The 20,509-nt window shown below is 42.0% G+C and overlaps 1 protein-coding gene across 1 annotated transcript; it reads left to right on the plus strand.

Moving 5' to 3' along the window:
- Window positions 1–234: 234 nt before the first annotated feature.
- MYL12B (myosin light chain 12B) lies at window positions 235–12,928 on the plus strand. Its single transcript, XM_073331493.2, has 4 exons — window positions 235–445; window positions 10,083–10,281; window positions 10,515–10,676; window positions 12,411–12,928. Exons 2-4 carry the CDS (start codon window positions 10,098–10,100, stop codon window positions 12,581–12,583), a joined length of 519 nt encoding a protein of 172 aa, XP_073187594.1. The 5' UTR covers window positions 235–445; window positions 10,083–10,097; the 3' UTR covers window positions 12,584–12,928.
- Window positions 12,929–20,509: the final 7,581 nt, after the last annotated feature.

Below are 20,509 nucleotides of genomic sequence, written 5' to 3' on the forward strand. Positions count from 1 at the left end.
GCCGGGACTCGTACGAAGCGCGTGTCGTAACAGCGGCAAACAGGAAACGCCCTGCGATTCCCTTACAAGGGCATCACCATCTCCCTCTCCCCTGCCCCGCCCCGCACGGTGGAATGCGGTGAGCGCACCGGACTGCACCATCACATCTCGAGGGCGGGGGGGTGTAGTCCGAACCAACTCTCTCGGGCGGGCGTCGGGAGCAGCAGGCTCACTGCGGAGCAGCCGCACTTTCCTCCCCGGTATCTGCGCTGCGGTGGCGCCCGGGGCCTGACTGGCGCGTTCTCCCCGCCGATGGTGTAGCCCGGGTCCCTTCTTCCCCCCCCCTTGCTGGCCGGGCGGTGGTTCGGTCTAGATCGCGCCCTCCGGAAGTACCAAGGCAGCTGGAGCAGCCGCCGCTTTCTCCCAGTCCCGTTCCGATCTGAGGCTCTGCTACAGCCGCCGCCAGGTGAGGCCGCGTGGCGCGGGCCGGGGGGAGGGGCTGGGTTCGGGGTCGCCCGGGTCTAGTGTCCAAGTGCTCGCGCTGGGCGGGAGGCCGGCCCGTCCCGGCCGCCCCTGTGGGCATTGGCTGGCAGGGGGCTGTTAGTGAGGGGCAGGGCTGGGTCCCGCTGCCCCAGGCTGGGGGGAGGAAGGGTGGGGGACAGAGTTGCTGCCCCTATGTGGAGTGGCGGTTGGTGGGTGGGTCGCAGCCGGGCTGAGCTGCCCCTCCTGCGCGGGGAGGAGGCTGCCGGGGCTGCCCCGCCCGGTGGGCGTGGATGGGAAGGGCCGCCCCGCTGATGGGCCCGGGCGATGTGTGTCAGGCGGTTCTGAGGCTGGGGCCGGTTTCATTAGAGCAGGGGCCTCAAACGAGCACAAGGGCCACGTGAGGACTGGTCCATTAGCCCAAGGGCTGCACCACTGACCACCACCACCCCCTGCTGCCCTGGCCCCCACTCCACCCCTTCTGTGAGGCCCTACCCTGCCTTTTCCCACCCCTTCCCCGAAATCCCCACCCCAGCTCTGCCCCCCTCCCTGCCCCTAGGGGGTGCATGGTATGTTGGGGTTTGGGTCAGGGTGTGGCAGGTGGCTCAGGGCAGGGAGTTGGGATGTAGGAGGTGTGTGGGGTGCAGTAGGGGGCACAGGGTAGGGGTTTGGGGTTTGGCAGGGGGTTGGGGTGCAGGAGGTGTTCGGGGAGCGGGTCCGGCCCGGCGCACACCAGGGGCAGGGCAGGCTGCCTGCCTGCCCCTGCGCCGCTCCAGGAAGCGGCCAGGACCTGGGGGGTGCGGGCCAGAGGAGTCTGTGTTGCCCTGGCCGCTCCTCCAGGTACCTCCCCCAAAGCTCCCATTGCCGGGAACAGGGAGCTGTAGCCAATGGGAGCTTAGGGGGAGGTACCTGGAGGAGCGGCCAGGGCAACACAGACTCCTCTGGCCCGCACCCCCCAGGTCCTGGCCGCTTCCTGGAGCGGCGCAGGGGCAGGCAGACAGAGAGTCTGCCCCTGCCCCCCCCCCCCAGGTAAATGCTGGGGGGGGCAGGGGTGCCGCAGGGGAGCTGGCAGGCTGCAGAAAATAGCCCTGTGGGCTGCGTGTTTGACACCCCTGCACTACAGCCTTTACAGTAGCACCTTGCCCTGGGACTGTGCCTGGGGGCTCTCGGTGCAGCTCAGGGTCATGGCCTTTGGCCAAGGTGGCCAGTGCGCTGGGAGGAAGCGGAACCGTGGGCAGCTCCATAGCTGTAAGGAGTCTGGCAAGAGACGGGTCCGAGCTGGGTAGCGCCCAGGGAAAGGGACTGGTAGGAAACGGCTGCAGAAACCCATGGCAGGGAGCCACCAGCTGGTGTAATGCTGAGCTCTGCAATCGCTCGCACTGTTTGGTGGCTGAGAAATTATCAACTTGTGCTCCGCATCCTCTGTAAACAGGATAGATTTTACCCTGTCCCTGGTATCGTGTGACATGACCCCAGCTACCTTTGGACTTCTCAATATAAGAAATTTAGACAGTTTGGAAACTCAGGAAATAACTTGGGTGGAAAGAGATGCAGACACCTAAACCTTACTACATAAGTTGCCTTAATACATCAGCCTTGCAAATCTTGCTTGGGGTGATTCTTGTTTTCTCTTTTTGGAAGCTGAGTGAAGTAGTTTTTCTCATTTCAGTTATCATGGCACTCAGTGAGTGCGTAGACTTTATGCCTGGGATGATGATTCTCCTATGATATTGCAAGGTTGAAATACTGTGTTTTTCATCAATGGAAAATGTATAAAGATTGCCAGAGTAGCTGACAAAATAGCTAATGGTGAAAATGCAGGATGTGTGCTCAGATTAAGAGCACATGTATTAGTTGATTGTTCTGTAGGTCATATTTTAGCAGTGCATCCTTGATCACAATTCATCTAAAGGAAAAGCTCCAGTATAATGAGATTTTAATTGTGACTTCTACTTTCTAGCATGTGGACAGCCACATTGTCAAACAATCAGAAGAGCTAAATAAGTTTAGAAGAGGTGTGATATGTTTCTGAATAGTCAACACACAAAGTGTCCAGCTATTATCTTGAGCTAAGGCACTTATATGGCCCCCATCACTGTACTGTCTGCGTGCTTCACAATCTTTAACGTATTTATCCTCACAACACTGCTGTGAGGCAGAAAATTACTGTTATCTATTACTATTTGTAAAACGGGGAACTGAGGCACAGAAAGGCTAAATCACTTGCTCAGGGTCACACAGGAAGTCCATGGTGGAACAGGGAATTGAACCTGGTCTTCCAAGCTCTAAACCTAGTGCCCTTACTGCCAGACCATTCTTCTGCTCTAAAATATTTAAACTGGTGTCTTAATTTTTAGACCAATATATGGTCAGATAATCAATCTGTGACCCTCTATGTTGACCTAGGAAATTGAGTCAGATCCTGTTCCCATTGACTTCACATTTTTAATGAGCCATTCTTAAACATACTGGAGGCTGCACAAAATAAATGTGACAAGCATCCGATGAAGTGAGCTGTAGCTCACGAAAGCTTATGCTCAAATAAATTGGTTAGTCTCTAAGGTGCCACAAGTACTCCTTTTCTTTTTGCGAATACAGACTAACACGGCTGTTACTCTGAAACCTGAAATAAAACAAACTGATCTCAATGCGAATACCCACATGAGTAAGAGTTCAGTGAACAAGGCCACTACAACAGGGCCGTTTTGAAAGTTGATCACTGAGAAAGTAATGGGAGAGGATAATATCTTAATTTAGTAGCGTTCCCAAATACTACGGTGATGAGCATATTAAAATATAGCATGCAAACAGAAGGCAGTAACTTTTGGTTACTCCTTGATTCCTACCAGTTCTATAGAAATGAAAAACTTATTCCCAGTCTCCTAAACCAGGGGTGGGCAAACTATGCCCTGGGGGCCACATCCAGCCCGCAGGACCGTCCTGCCCGGCCCTTGAGCTCCTGGCTGGGAAGGCTAGCCCATGGCCCCTACCCTACTGTCCCCACTCCCCTGCAGCCTCAGCTCGTCGTACCGCCAGTGTGATAAGGGGCAGGGGATCCTTGGGGGTAGTCAGGGAGCAGGGGGGCGGTTGGATGGGGTGGAGGTTCTGGCAGGAGGTGTAGTCAGGGGATGGGGAATGGGGGGTTGGATAGGCGTGGGAGCCCCAGGGGGCCTGTCAGGGGGTAGGGGTGTGGATGGGGGTGGGGTCCTGTGGGGCCAGTTAGGGGCAGGGAGTCCCAGGAAGGGGCGGTCAGGGGACAAGGAGGAGTGGGGTTGGATGGGTCAGGGGTTCTGAGGGGGGGCAGTCGGGGGTGGGAAGTGGGAGGGGGTGGATAGGGGGTGGGGACCAGGCTGTTTGGGGAGGCACAGCCAGCCCTTTGTCCAGTTTCGGAACCTCAGTGTGGCCCTCAGGTCAAAAAGTTTGCCCACCCATGTCCTAAACTATCTACAAAAAGAAAAGGAGGATTTGTGGCACCTTAGAGACTAACGAATTTATTAGACCATAAGCTTTCGCGGGCTACAGCTCACTTCATCGGATGCATAGAATGCAACATATAGTAAGATATATAAAATATATACATACAGAGAAGGTGGAAGTTTCCATACAAACTGTAAGAGGCTAATTAGTTAAGATGAGCTATTATCAGCAGGAGAAAATAACTTTTGTAGTGATGATCAAGATGGCCCATTTAGACAGTTGACAAGAAGGTCTGAGGATACTTAACTTAGGGAAATAGATTCAATATGTGTAATGACCCAGCCACTCCCAGTCTCTATTCAAACCCAGGTTAATGGTACCTAGTTTGCATATTAATTCAAGCTCAGCAGTTTCTTGTTGGAGTCTGTTTTTGAAGCTTTTCTGTTGCAAAATTGCCACCCTTAAATCTTTTCCTGAGTGGCCAGAAAGGTTGAAGTGTTCTCCTACCGGTTTTTGAATGTTATGATTCCTGATGTCAGATTTGTGTCCATTTAGATTTTTGCGGAGAGACTGTCCGGTTTGGCCAATGTACATGGCAAAGGGGCATTGCTAGTACATGATGGCATATATCACATTGGTAGATGTGCAGGTGAACGAGCCTGATGGCATGGCTAATGTGATTGGGTCTGTCATAAATATAAAGGGAAGGGTAAACCCCTTTGAAATCCCTCCTGGCCAGGGGAAAGCTCCTCTCACCTGTAAAGGGTTAAGAAGCTAAAGGTAACCTCGCTGGCACCTGACCAAAATGACCAATGAGGAGACAAGATACTTTCAAAAGCTGGGAGGAGGGAGAGAAACAAAGGGTCTGGGTCTGTCTGTAGTCAGTCTTGGCCGGGGACAGAACAGGAATGGAGTCTTAGAACTTTTAGTAAGTAATCTAGCTAGGTATGTGTTAGATTATGATTTCTTTAAATGGCTGAGAAAAGAATTGTGCTGAATAGAATAACTATTTCTGTCTGTGTATCTTTTTTGTAACTTAAGGTTTTGCCTAGAGGGGTTCTCTATGTTTTTGAATCTAATTACCCTGTAAGATATCTACCATCCTGATTTTACAGGGGGGATTTCTTTATTTCTATTTACTTCTATTTTTTATTAAAAGTCTTCTTGTAAAACACTGAATGCTTTTTCATTGTTTTCAGATCCAAGGGTTTGGGTCTGTGGTCACCTATGCAAATTGGTGAGGCTTTTTATCCAACATTTCCCAGGAAAGGGGGAGTGCAAGTGTTGGGAGGATTGTTCATTGTTCTTAAGATCCAAGGGTCTGGGTCTGTAGTCACGTAGGCAAATTGGTGAGGCTTTTTACCAAACCTTGTCCAGGAAGTGGGGTGCAAGGTTTTGGGAAGTATTTTGGGGGGAAGGACGCGTCCAAACAGCTCTTCCCCAGTAACCAGTATTAGTTTGGTGGTGGTAGCGGCCAGTCCAAGGATAACGGGGGTAATATTTTGTACCTTGGGGAAGTTTTGACCTAAGCTGGTAAAGATAAGCTTAGGAGGTTTTTCATGCAGGTCCCCACATCTGTACCCTAGAGTTCAGAGTGGGGGAGGAACCGTGACAGGGTCCTATGATGGTGTCACTTGAATAAATATCTGGACAGAGTTGGCATCGGGCTTTGTTGCAAGGATAGGTTCCTGAATTAGTGTTTTTATTGTGTGATATGTGGTTGCTGGTGAGTATTTGCTTCAGGTTGGGGGGCTGTCTCTCAGCGAGGACTGGCCTGTCTCCCAAGATCTGAGAGCGTGAGGGATCATTTTTCAGGATAGGTTGTAAATCTTTGATGATGCGCTGGAGAGGTTTTAGTTGGGGGCTGAAGGTGATGGCTAGTGGCGTTCTGTTATTTTCTTTGTTTGGCCTGTCCTGTAGCAGGTGACTTCTGGGTACTCTTCTGGCTCTGTCAATCTATTTTTTCACTTCAGCAGGTGGGTATTGTAGTTGTAAGAATGCTTGATAGAGATCTTGTAGGTGTTTGTCCCTGTCTGAGGGATTGGAGCAAATGCGGTTGTATCTTAGAGCTTGGCTGTAGACAATGGATCGTGTGATGTGGTCTGGATGAAAGCTGTATCCACAAAAACAACAAGGATTCTGGTGGCACCTTAAAGACTAACTTAAAGACTAGTTTTATGTGGGCATAAGCTTCCGTGTGTAAAACACCACTTCTTCAGATGCATGGAGTGAAAATTACCAAATTGGTAATACATCTGAAGAAGTGGTGTTTTACCCACAGAAGCTTATGCCCACAAATCTGTTAGTCTTTAAGGTGCCACCAGACTCCTTGTTAACATTTGGAAAGATCATTAAGTGGTCTGCCAAGACCCTCAGCAATTTTCAAGTGGTCTGTGGGGAAAAGAAGTTTGAAAACCACTGCCATATGTGACTGCAAATTCATATTGAATGTACTGTCCACTATCACCTCTAAATCTCCTGTAGCAAATTTCCTGGTTCCTTACTGTCATTGAATCTACTCCCGTCCCTCCACCCATTAAGATATAGAAGATTGTGAAGTAAATTTTTTTCCAAATTGAACTGTATTTGTGGTTTGTGTTTTTTCTCCATGGATTTACCTCTAATCTCTGCAGTAGTCTGTTTTTTCTACATGCACAAAAGAATAGAATTGTAGGAGAGAGATTGGCAAGGAGTCACTTCTTCTGTATGTTTGATTTGGATGGCCCTTTACCTTACAGTATAGTCTCAATTATCAGAGCACAATGAAGAACTTCAGATAATTAAGGGGATTGTCATTATAACAAGCGTTGAGGGCATTACCCTGTTCTGGGTAGCTGTGAATCTGTGTAGGGGTTCAGATTATAAGGATGAGTTGTTGTTGGCTTGCTACCTGAAGTGTGTCCAATTTAAGATTTTAAGTCTTGTGTCTCAAAAGCCGATTGTTAGCTTATTAGCTTAATGGTTTATGCTGAGCTGTGTTACTTCAGAAATAAAATGGATTTCCTGACTTTAAATCTGAAATTTTGTTTTCATTGTACTCTGAACACTTGTTTTAGGGAGATTTGTTTTGTGGGGGGGGGGGTGAGAAAACCTGGATTTGTGCTGGAAATGGCCCAACTTGATTAACATACACATTGTAAGGAGAGTGATCACTTTAGATAAGCTATTATCAGCAGGAGAGTGGGGTGGGAGGAGGTATTTTTTCATGCTTTGTGTGTATATAAAAAGATCTTCTACACTTTCCACAGTATGCATCCGATGAAGTGAGCTGTAGCTCACGAAAGCTTATGCTCAAATAAATTGGTTAGTCTCTAAGGTGCCACAAGTACTCCTGTTCTTTTTGCAAATACAGACTAACACGGCTGTTAGTCTGAAACCTGTTTTGTGAAAGTGTAATGAAGAGCATTGCTGGGTGACTTGCAGTTGAGCTTTGTTGGTTATTTTTAGTTCAGAGCATAGCAGTTTGTTTTTCATATGTCAGAAGAATGTTGTATGTGGAACGTAAGTTTTAAAAGTGGAGAATTAATCAGTGGGTGAAATCAGTAATGCTATTTGTAGATATACTGGGAAGACTATAACCTATGCAGTGGCCTCTTTTTATCATCTGGAGGCTTGGTAAAGCACTCGCTCTCTTGGACATAAAGCAAGGTAAAATACTTTTTAATTGACAAAGAGATGTGATCTTTTAGATTTAACTGGATTCTTAATTGCGTACTTTAATGTTGATTGCTCACCTATTGCAGTTATTTACTGTATTTAGTTAACTTCAGTTCACTTTTAAAATGAACTAAAATTGCACCCTTCCTTTAATTGCTTTTTTTTTATTTTGGATAGACTGACATCTCCCAGATCACTTTATAAGCAATCTGTTTAAGGAGTCACTGAGAGACTATTTTCTGTGACTCATTGATCACCTCTTTTCAGAGGTGCAATTAACTTTTAGAGGTAGCTTGTTTTAAAGATCAGCCTTTGATATTGTAAATTAGCCAAACTGGGATGTTTTGAATGTAAACATAGGCTGGTGGTAATAGCTTCTTGGACTCTTAAATTGCAGGTGTTTAGCCTAAAGCTCATAATCAAGGAGCAAATAAATTTATGGCATGTATCAAAACCCAGTCTGGGTATGATGCAGAATTGTGGCACACTAAGTTAGCACCTTGTAGTTCACTTTTAAGATATCTTAAGTTTTTGTGAGAGATAAGATTATTAAATCCAAATCTGGGTTGATATGGACAGTAATATAGGTTAATGAGATACTGTCATCTTGAAATTATTTTTTTAAATGAGCTGAGTTAAAAATAGCTTTAGGATACACCTACTCTTGAGTTTATCTGCTAATTTTGGTGGCTTTACAATCATTTTGTTCATTGCCAAAATGTTTCTTTACCCTATTGCTGTGTGACGGATGAAACTAACTACATAGGGGCAAACAGGGAAATTGACTATACAGAGAGCTAGCTATGCAATGCCCAAAGTAAATAATCTGGAAAACGGTAGTTACTCTGTTATAATAGGTGTTACAACTAAGTGTAACTTTTTTTTAATTTGACAGATGTTTCTTTAAATATGTAATCTTCTTTACCCACAATTCTTACATTTTAACTAATCAGTAAGGCCCTGATTCTGAGGACAGAGCTGCATGGGCAGGCCTGAAATCAACAGGATACCCTATGGGCACAAAAGTCCACCCATGCAGATCCAGTTGTAGAACTGAGACCTTAGTATTTAAATTTCAATCTAGTGGATCAGTTCCAGTGGTGGTGTTAAACTGGCTTAAAAGGTAAATATTTAAATCACAACTGAATGGATACCATAAACTTTAAAGCTTCACTTCTGTCTGAATTATCTTACTTACTAAGTGTTAGTTGTAACATCTGAGGTTATTCTTTGTTTACTTGCACATTTGAAAATACTTTGTGTAGTCAATTTCACTGTTTCCCCAATTTTATCAGTTTCCCATTTCACACTTGCAATATGGTTGACTTTTTTTAAAGCATATTGTAAATCCACAGACTTGTGTAGTATCTGAAACTACCTTGCTTTTCAATATGCACTAGATTGTATCCCTTCAATGGAGTAATTTCATAGATTAAAATGCACCTATTGATATGCTATATTAGTTCAGACTTCTTGGTTACCTAACAGATTTGTGCAGGAAATGGCCCAACTTGATTATCATGCACATTGTGTAGAGAGTCGTCACTTTGGATGGGCTATCACCAGCAGGAGAGTGAATTTGTGGGGGGGGGGGGTGGAGGGTGAAAAAACCTGGATTTGTGTTGGAAATGGCCCAACTTGATGATCACTTTAGATAAGCTATTACCAGCAGGACAGTGGGGTGGGAGGAGGTATTGTTTCATATTCTCTGTGTGTATATAAAGTCTGCTGCAGTTTCCACGGTATGCATCCGATGAAGTGAGCTGTAGCTCACGAAAGCTCATGCTCAAATAAATTGGTTAGTCTCTAAGGTGCCACAAGTACTCCTTTTCTTTTTGCGAATACAGACTAACAGGGCTGTTACTCTGAAACCTGTCATTGTTTGTTTTGCAACTAAGCCCAGACTCCTCCTCCTCCCCCTCCCCTTCACCCCACCCCCCACAACATACACCAGACCCTGTAGCTGATGATGCTGAAAGGACTTTAACACACACACAACTTTCCTGGGATGCTGTGTTTTTGTTCTCAACTGCCTAAACCAAACAAAAACTTAAGAGTCACTCTATCTCTGGTCTCAGACTGACTGAGTCTTTACGTTCTTCAACTAATATAACAAAGTAAATAACTTCAAAGTAAAAGAGAATCACCTTTTCCAGGTATCTAAGCTTGTGAGCTCCTTGGCCCCACTCAGACAAGGCTATAATTCTAACTGCCAGCTTAGCAAGGCAAATATATGCTGAAGTACAGAGACATGGGTATTGGGGGGCATCTTTTCAAGGACCAGCTTGATGCAGACTGCTGTCAGCCCAGGAGAGTTTTCCTCTGAACCCCAAAGGGCCAGTAGACATAATCACAGTTAAGCTTCTAATAAAAGAAAATACAACAAAAGGTGGATGGTAAATTTGTGGATCGATGTACCTTTTGCACATTATCCAGAATTCAAACTTTTTTTCAAGGAACTGTGATATAGTTTATTATACAACTCTAATTCTTAGACATCTGTTTTAAATTTAATTTCCTATACTTTAGTCACTGTTTTTCTCCCCTAGAATCCAACAGCCATCATGTCTAGTAAAAGAGCAAAGACAAAGACCACTAAGAAGCGCCCTCAGCGTGCAACCTCCAATGTATTTGCAATGTTCGATCAGTCACAGATTCAAGAATTCAAAGAGGCCTTCAACATGATTGATCAGAACAGAGATGGCTTCATCGACAAAGAAGACTTGCATGATATGCTCGCTTCCCTTGGTAATGTTTATTTCTCCAGATGTCTATTTATCCCCCCATCATTGTATTAACTGAGCATTATAAAATGGCTATGTGCCTGTTGCAATCATCACAAGAGCATGGCTGTTAACTTTTTATACATTTTTGAGCTGCTTTATGAAAGGTTTTAGTCTGTTTAAAATTAGCAGATATAATTTGGTGGATGAATAAACATATTATAATGACTATCAAAAATATGAATACTTTAATTATAGGAAAGAATCCAACTGATGAATACCTAGATGCTATGATGAATGAAGCTCCAGGCCCCATAAACTTCACTATGTTCCTTACAATGTTTGGAGAAAAACTAAATGGCACAGATCCAGAAGATGTAATCAGAAATGCTTTTGCTTGCTTTGATGAAGAAGCAACAGGTAAGTAGGTGAAATATCAATGCTGGGTTATCTGCTTTTGAATCTTTAATAAAAGGATTTCTTTTATTCAGCCATGACTGTAAATATATAATGAATTTAATTAGATCATTTGAGGTTATTATGGGCTTCTAAGGACTTGTCTACATGGTGCCTTTGCGCATGTCTGCAGAGAGATAAATCTCAATGCACACCCCTTTGTTGTGCATTAACTGTCCCATGCAAACTCTGGTGTGTAATAAAGGTCCATTTATGCACATTTAATATAGTGCTGCTGGACTACATTAATGTGGACTAGGGAACTTTTAGTGCACATCAGCAGGTCCATATGAGCCAGTTAGTGCACAACACACTGATGCACGCTAGAATTTACACCCTTGCTGGTAGACAAGCCGTGAATATACCCAGTATACAATTTTCTGATAATCATCACTTAATTTTTTTATTTTATTTTGCAAGTATCAAAAACACTTAATGTAATTTTATCTCTGCGGCAGAAATGGTAAAATATTGGGCGTAAAGACTGTTAAACCCATCCAGTTGCTTAAAATCCATCTATCAGAACCCAAAATACTGAAAAGAGCCATTTAAAAACAAATGTGGTGACTGGGAGCTGTCTTAAAATTATAGGAAATTTAAAAGCTTAGAACAGTAGTTTTTAATTGGTTAATGGAACACCAGTTGCCCACAAAAGACTTGCTGGTGAGCTGCAGAGTTGACTTCCAACACTTGCTGGCTCCTCATTTCCTCCTGTTAAACTGTATTTAAAAGAAAACAAAAAGATGTATAAAATACCTAATTTTTTTATGTAAGAAAAAGTTGTTGCTATAGCAATGTTTATCACCAATAGGAGGGGGAGAAATGGCTCACATATCCTATTGTGGGAGGCTGTAATCCATGCTGTGTCAAAGTTTGGGAACCTCTGAGTAGAATTTGCCATTGAATTGATACTAACATACAAATATATCTGAAATATTAAGATTTCTTCACGTCTTTAGCCTTGACATTTAAGTTAGTCTAGATTCAGCTCCCATTCAATATGAGCTGGATTGTATGCTCAGCAGTTTTAAGTAAAAAATGTTTAAGACAAGTGAGTACAATCAGTGAAAACTTCCATGTAGAAATGTTTGTTTAAGACTGTCTTAAATCTATTTGTTTCAACCAAAATATAAACTTAATGTCTTTCCAGACAGACTATTTTGATGCAATTTGAGGTCAGTTCTTGCCATTGAAGTTCTGGGATTATTGTGTGGAAAAAGCTATGAGAGGTTGTCATGCAGAATGTACCAGATCAGGCTATTCATCCAAGTCTTATGGTGGCCATTACCTTAAGTATCGGAGGGAGCTGGAAGGTGTAGAGGCTCTCATAATCCTGTTGTAGCACTTCAGTGTGACTCTGAAGCATAAGACTTGGATATAATCTTGTCTTGCATAACTAAACACTTTATCTTTGGCAATTAAAATAATCCAGCCCTGTTATTAAATGCAGCCACAGTATTTAACTTTGGCCTCCTGCAGTCTTATATTGACAGCTTTTGTGTCTTGCTTCTCCCTGGAGTTAATGCTTAAATAGGCTTGTAAATATTTATTCTGTCTTTCTTAAGCAATATATGTGTGATGCTTATTTATATACTGATGTGATTACTTAACTCCAAACTACAAATTTTTTCTCTTTGAAGATCCAGTAAGAAAACTCTTTTTGGTTTATCCTGATTCGCTGTACACATTATATTCCAGGGTTCATTCAAGAAGATTATCTGAGAGAGCTGCTGACGACAATGGGAGATAGATTTACAGATGAAGAAGTAGATGAGCTGTACAGAGAGGCACCAATTGACAAAAAGGGAAATTTCAATTACATTGAATTCACGCGTATCCTTAAACATGGAGCAAAAGACAAGGATGATTGAACAAAATATCAGACACCTGCAGCTAGCTCTAGTTTTCACTTGTGTTTATTTTTGAGGGTTTTTTCCTGGTAGAACCTGTTGCATGCATCTACCTTTTTGAAGCTTTTGCCTTTCTCATTATATTTATCTATTCCAGGCCATTCTGGCATATTTGCACCTGTATAATCGGACTGGATGTGGGGGGATGATATTGTAGTGAAAAGAATCTGGGGACAAAGATCAATGAATTTGAAGGCCCAGGAAAAAAGTCTCAATGTTTCTGGTTTAGCTGGATTTTTACATTTTTGTAATAAAAATGTCCTTTTGAAATAAAGATTGCTATATAAATAAAATACCTCAAACTGTTTTGTGAAGTGACATTTTCTTGTTACTAAATGTCTTCATTTTTAAAAGCATATGTACCTAGTCTTTATATCAGGGTGAGACTCAAGATGTTACAGTGAGTTTACAGTTTATAAAACGTTTGCATTAAGTACTGTCTCTTCACACTTAAGTGAGCAGGGATATTCAATTTTATAATATTGTGAAAAATACTGGTACCTAAATGTTAACTCTCACAACTAATGGCTTTAGTCTCTGAAGGGGAGTCTGGCTGGTGTAGGCGTAAGCAGAATGGGTGGGGAAGACTATTGCAGTTGGGCAGCAACCAATTCTTTCTTCCCTGAATTGTGCTGCTGATGTAAACAGCTTTCATGATTTTTGTGTGTGCATGCTGATTAGCCCTTATTTATTTTCCTTTATTACAAGGGTGAGAGCGTTTGGAAAATTGTAACTTGGAGAACAGGAATACAGAAGATAAGACAAGCATGATGCTGATGATTCAAGTAGGAGGGGACATATTTATATTTCCATTGTGCCTACTTGCATCCTCTCCCGCTGCCAATAACTTGTTCTAGACTGAGATGTCTACACTACCACTACTGAATGACTGCATTTTAAAAACGATATATTGTTGCTATACAGGCCCCTTGATTTCATGTACAGCTTCGCAGCATGATCAGAACTCACTTTTTCTTCAGCGACACATTCTTAAACAATTGTGCTAATGTTATGTGATGAATTTTAATTATGACCCTTATCAATTAAGTACATGTGCTGTTGTCATGTTCTAAAAAGTAGGATGCAAATAGTTAATCATTTATTACATTTCTTGCCCGTACACAGCCCCCACCTTCTTGCAGGTCATCTTTCCTTAGCCACCAGTTGGAATGGATTTCAATCTGCTGCCAGTCCCCTACTTCATTAACCTGGTCCCAGGACTGTTTGTGGAATCCCATTGCACTCCCCTTGTATGAGGGTTAGGGGAGTAGGAATGACAGGGTTGTCTCCTTGATGTCAGACATTAGGAACCCCAACACCCTTTTTCAGTTTCTGTAGGAGATGTCTTCATTCTCCTAATCCACTTCCAATTCTGATTTATCTGGGAACCAGACTCCTATTGAATGCTTATGTGCACAGGTCACCTGCCAAGTTGCAATAAAATATTTTTACAACCTAATCTATCCACTGACTCATGCGGCAGCTAAGGGGAACCCGAAAACGCCTATCTACCCAGCCCAACCTGGCACTGAGAGAGAAATTTCTTCCCATTCCCCAAAAAGGGGGACACATGATGCTCACAGCAAGGCCCAAAAACTCTGCTTCTACTCTTAATTCCAGAAGGTGGAAGATTTTTCTTTCCTCTGCAGACTAGTCTCTTGTCTTTCCCACTCCGCTCCTTTTATGCATGGGAGCCAGTACACTTCTGCACCCTTCTGCCTACCTCCTCAAGTCTGTGACGGGTGAAATCCTTAAAGTGTCAATAGGTTTTCTTTCCACTGTTGGCCTCTCATGTCTGAGGCAGGGTGGGACACTTGTGGAGTGTAGAAGTATAGTACTGCCCTCTTACTACTTGCAGGAGCTCTGGACAGAAGTACTTACTCTTCTTGGTATTCCACTTCCTCTAAAGCAGGGGTTCTCAAAAAGGGGGGTTGGGACCCCTCAGGGGGTTGCAAGGTTATTACATTAGGGGTCATGAGCTGTCAGTCTCCACCCCAAATCCTGCTTTGCCTCCAACATTTATAATGGTGTTAAATATATTTTAAAAGTGTTTAATTTTTAGGGGGGGTCACACTCAGAGGCTTCCTATGTGAAAGGGTGACCAGTACAGAAGTTTGAGAACTACTGCTCTAAAGCCTTATTCTTGCTAAGGGTTTTTAAGTGGGGAAGGGGAACGTTTTAAGATGAGCATAGCACTGTGAAATAATGTATGTCCACAGTTGCTGTTTCATATAATGTAGAGATTCCTTTTTCTAATATTGTTGGTGTTTCTAGCATGGCAATTCCTGGAGATGATCTGTTTCTTTTTTGTAAAATACGTAGTTTATTTCCCCTTGTTTTTTCCTACACCCCCCCCCCCCCCCAGATCTTCTGGTTTAACTTGGATTTAAACTTGGAGAGTGGTCAGTTTGGATGAGCTATTACCAGCAGGATAGTGAGTTTGTGTGTGTGTGGTTTTTGGGAGGAGGGGTGAGAGAACCTGGATTTGTGCAGGAAATGGCCCAACTTGATTATCATGCACATTGTGTAGAGAGTTGTCACTTTGGATGGGCTATCACCAGCAGGAGAGTGAATTTGTGTGGGGGGGGTGGAGGGTGAGAAAACCTGGATTTGTGCTGGAAATGGCCCAACTTGATGATCACTTTAGATAAGCTATTACCAGCAGGACAGTGGGGTGGGAGGAGGTATTGTTTCATATTCTCTGTGTGTATATAAAGTCTGCTGCAGTTTCCACGGTATGCATCCGATGAAGTGAGCTGTAGCTCACGAAAGCTCATGCTCAAATAAATTGGTTAGTCTCTAAGGTGCCACAAGTACTCCTTTTCTTTTTGCAAAGACAGACTAACACGGCTGTTACTCTGAAACCTGTAGTTTAAAATAACATTCAACAGTTTTGCCTCAAATTTTTCTGGGTGGTCTTTTTCCCCCTCTATGCTTTAATTAAAACCAGTTATTTCTACATTTCCTAGTGTATTTTTATCCAAGTTGTAACTGGCAGTTTGCCCGTATTCATTGCTTTTCTTGATTGTTCTGGGTTTGGTTTGGTGTTTCCTACCTAGCTGGATAGTCTTTGTCCTTTAACAACAATGTTGCCGTTCCAGACCATCCAGCCAACTCCTCCTCCCCAGTAGCTGGTTTCCAATTGTCCCAGCGCTCCTCTGCGTAGTTGCTATGGCACACCCTGTTGGAATATCAGTAAGACCTCAGTAGCAGCACATTTTTGAAAAGCCATTTGCCAAATATGCAATAAATTCTTTCCTACAACACCCTGATAGGGATGTTGCAGTTAGGGGAAACAATCACTTAGACCTTTAAGAAACAACAGCAGAAAACACATATTTAAAAAGTGTTTTGTAACATTAAAACTAAATAATAAAAAAAACCCAACAACCTTGACTAGGGCATCATCCTTTCACATTTAAACAACTGTCTGGGTGTAAATAAATATATAATGCATATAACTTCACAAACTATAGACTTCATTATGCTTTTGGTTGTTCGTGGATGTGGAGGCTCACCCTAGGGGGGAGGGATAGCTCAGTGGTTTGAGCATTGGCCTGCTACACCCAGGGTTCTGAGTTCAATCCTTGAGGGGGCCATTTAGGGATTTGGGGTAAAAATTGGGGATTGGTCCCGCTTTGAGCAGCGGGTTGGACTAGGTGACCACCTGCGATCCCTTCCAATCCTGATATTCTATGAGAAAAGTGAGTTGAGATCCAGATCTGTTTTCTTCTACATGACTTTTCTCTGCCACATATAATAATGGGTGTCTTTCTTAGCAGTGGGTCTTAAAACTTATCATATGATGGACCTCCCAATATCCAAATCCCTCATACCTTATGTTTGAATTAATAATATTAATTTGGGAGACCATCACACTAATTTAACCATGAATTCCAAAGGCTAAATAGTATTTCGTACAATTGCGCTAAACATGCTCATAGCCTAAAAATAAGCAGTCACTATACCCAATACAGTAACAAAATATTCATAAGCATGTGATCAGTATACTTACAAATAGGCCAGACCTAGGAAAATATCTTATTCTGGTGTGCTCCAGCACGATCGGGTTGGGTCTCTCAAAGAACCTTCAGAGTCATGGTTCTATACTCTTTGCTAACTTCCAAGCTTTAGCAGAAATCCAGTCCAAAGCAACTTATCCTTGCTACTTTCCCTTCTCCAAGGCCTTCCTTTCTTATCTCTTTCCCTTCTTGCTGACCAACAGCTTTTTCATTGCATTTGCGTTCACGTAGGCTTTACTTTTAAGATAATATGGGTGGGAAGATCCCTGGTGGCTCCTTTTAAGACAGATTTTTTTTCTTATTTAAAACCAGCTACAGTCACTGCTAGCAGTCAGAGGCCTTTTTAAAATTTTCCTTATCTCATTAATTATTCTTTGAACCAGACATCCTCCCTACTCCATTCCTTTTGGCCTTAAACATTATTTTCAAGGCCTTCCATCTACTTGCTAGCAATAGCCTTTCTTTACAACACCTATATTTCCTTAACCAAACTTCAGCTAACTCTAATTCTTTAATTTCATATTTATTCTACACCTTAGCTCCTGATATGTTCCATTTGGCAACAAGTAGGTAAGGAGCCTATGGATTTATCTCATTCTATCAACCAAGATTTTGGAAACCACTGCCTTAGAATTAGTATCTGTCAAGGTTCTTTATATCAAACTGAAAAGCACATCATCCACCTCCACCTGGTATGTTTGCCCACTTCATAAAGAGCAGAACTTGTGCTGTAGGTTCTCTTGTGCTGTGATGAATATTCCTCTGATACCATTCTCTATCATGGGTCTTCTTAATATAAAGGCCTGGTAGCCAATGTTCTCATACAACCTGCATTTCGACAAACTGCTGCTCTGAATTTTCTGGAGCCCATTGCAAAACAATGGTTTTGTTGCTTATGCCTTTTATGCCTCCCTTTCTTACAGTATTCATAAAATTTTGTATATACAATCTGTAAGCATGTCATCAGGAAGACATTTGTCACTGATGAGGAACTTCCAGAGATGTTGCTGTACTACTCATGCTTCCCTTCTGAGTTAAAGTTTGTCTAGTACCCACGCTGTAATGAAAGAGACTGACCAGCCTGCAAGCGGGCACAATACCATCCCAAGGCAAGGTTATCAACATAGGCAGCGAAGAGACCATATAAGAGCATCAGATGCATTTGTAGCAAGCTAGCCAGGAATGTCTAAACAGCTGAAGTTGGATTCCTGGGGTCATGAGGATGTCATTACTAATCCACTTCCAAAAATAAAAAATAACTTGTTCAGTCCCTGAAGCAGAGTTTGAAACACTGACAATTTGGGTTTAGCATTGTGTAAGGAGTCAAAAAACTTGGAAGATACCAGCTTAACCTACTTTGAATTCTCCCATAGTGCTCCTATATAATGGTCTACATATTCCACACCAAACTAAGTTTCTGCTGAATGGTTGTGAATGGTTGTGAATGGCAAACTGACACACATTTTATTTAGGAGATTCTTAAATCTGCACTGACATATCCGGTCTCCATGAAGTCCTGTTGAAAAGTGCAATGATTTATTTTATATGACAGATTTACTCTGAGTCTTTACATCTATGAAGGTCAGTCTATTCAAAGAGCCAGTAAAGCTTCATGGAAAAATCTGAAAAGCATTCTGTTTAAAGATAATACTGCTGATAAATATTTCCTGTATTTCTTTCTCTCTGATTATTACTGGGACTATGTGCATGAACACAAGATCTTTGTTCCTTAAGGCTACATCTGCTCCTGCTACTAATTTTGAACTTGAATTAATAATATATTCATACATATAGTGCTTACAACATTAAAATATTAGACAAACATTAAATCCATCATAATACACTATAACAAGTTACCGATGTCATAGAAGTGATAGCATTATTTTGAGGTACTTGTGTTTTGTATATACAGTGAAGGAGGAGGAAATCTGTTTTACTGAAGATCTGAGGACTAGTTTTAGGTTGCTTTCAGATGGCTGGGTTCAGCACCATAAATTAAAAGGAGAAAATGTGACTAACAGGCCAGATCCTCAACACTGAAATCAATGGTGCTATTCCTGTTTACACCTGATTCAGTGTGCCATTCTGGGAGGCTGAAACTGGCCTGCAGCATTCTCTTTTAGTGTTGCCAGAAACCTATGATGAGGTAAATCCAGAGAGGAACACTTCATCAGACACCACATCATTATCCATTTTTATCTTACAACTTTGGTTTCTCTAATGGTAAAAATGGAGCAGTTAAGTGGGAAAGAAAGACAAATATACTAAGTAAAAATACAAAAGCAAATTAACGGTGAGGTAAAGAAACAGCAAGCATAAGAAACGTCTTCCAGTTTGTGAGCTAATCATTTATGAAGTATATGTTTTGTAATATCAACACTATATCACCCCACAAGTGGTGTGATTTTGAAATGGCCCCACCAACCAACAAAGCTTCATGGGCACCATTTCACAATAAATATTGAACAAAATAGTCTAATCTTTATCCTGAAAATCTAAATGAAAACACTACAGTATTTTTTACTTTTTATTGTTTAAACAAACAAACAAAAAAAACATTTCAGTCCTATTGGCTCCAACCAAATTTTTGTTTTCTTGCATGTTGTTTGGATATATAATATCAAATATGTATGAACACTGATTCAAGACACAAGGAGAGGCCATGATCTGCAAACATTCGTGCATGTGCTTAACTTTTACTTCATAATAAAGTTAAGTATGTGCATAAGTGTTTGCAGGATTAGGGCCTAAGTTTCTTCTTTAAGCTACACCTGTCCTTATCAATATACACTTGTTTACTTCTATAAGATTTTTAAGACCACAGATTTTATCCATATTTACCTTTAACACTGGTATGAAAAAGGTGTAATAGGCAAAATATTTGATTGCAAAAAACTGAGGCAGAAAAACAATAAATGGAGTCATGGCTCAACCGGCAGCATAATAAATTATACAAAATAGAAACATTAAAGGATAGAAATTATGGGGAAACCAACTTAAAAGTCATGGGTGGTTTCCATAAGCAAAGTTCCAGAAATAATAGCTAGATTTCAGAAGATGGGTTTTCCGAACTGCACAGTAGCCATCAATGGCCCCCACATCCCTATGCTTTGCTGACAAAAAGGGGTGAGAGACGATGTGAACCAAAAAGATTACTGTTGACTTGTTCTGCAAAGATTAATGGACCACAGAGTAGGTACTCCTGAATACCAATATGGGAAACAATGGAAAGGTTTATGATGCTGGGATGCTGAAATTAAGATTGTACTTGAAGGGGAAAGAAGGGACCTTATTCCCCAGAAACTATATAGTGCTCTACAGTGTGTGAGTGCCAACATTTTCAGTATGTAGAGTTGCTACAACTTAAATAATTTTTACCTAATCAGAGATGTAAATGGACATTTTAGCAATAATTCATTCCGTTTACATTTTTTCCTTTTCTCTAAAAGAGAAGTATTGTATATCAAGACACTGATTTATGAAAAGAATCTTTATCAATCATTCATGGATCATCTTTTCCTGTTTATCCATACAATTAAGTGAGGCTTCCTTTCCTGCCATTACAGCTATCACTTTAATAGGCTGTCATATATAGTCATGAGAAAAGTTTAATAATGCAACTGATGAAAATGAAAGAAGATGCAGGAAATGAGATCTGATAACTAGGTACTGGCGATGTATTTTTCTAAAATAACAATGGTTCAGAATTCATTTTTTTATTATTCCTATTTTCAACATTGTAAACCATCTACAACTTCCTCACACCCAGACTCCTCACACTCTGTGACTTGAATACGTAAAATGTAAATTAATCCAGCCCTCGCGCACATTAGAAAAATTCCAAAAATCCAGAAGCTTTTGGGTC

This window comes from Lepidochelys kempii, chromosome 2, assembly GCF_965140285.1.
Source record: "Lepidochelys kempii isolate rLepKem1 chromosome 2, rLepKem1.hap1, whole genome shotgun sequence".
Taxonomy (NCBI): Eukaryota; Metazoa; Chordata; order Testudines; family Cheloniidae; genus Lepidochelys; species Lepidochelys kempii.

Excerpts from the sequence above, each read along its gene's own strand:
- MYL12B (XM_073331493.2), top strand. The coding sequence starts at position 10,098 with ATGTCTAGTAAAAGAGCAAAGACAAAGACCACTAAGAAGCGCCCTCAG. Across the intron at positions 10,282-10,514 it reads TGATATGCTCGCTTCCCTTG|GAAAGAATCCAACTGATGAA; the intron begins GTAATGTTTATT and ends CTTTAATTATAG. Across the intron at positions 10,677-12,410 it reads CTTTGATGAAGAAGCAACAG|GGTTCATTCAAGAAGATTAT; the intron begins GTAAGTAGGTGA and ends ATTATATTCCAG.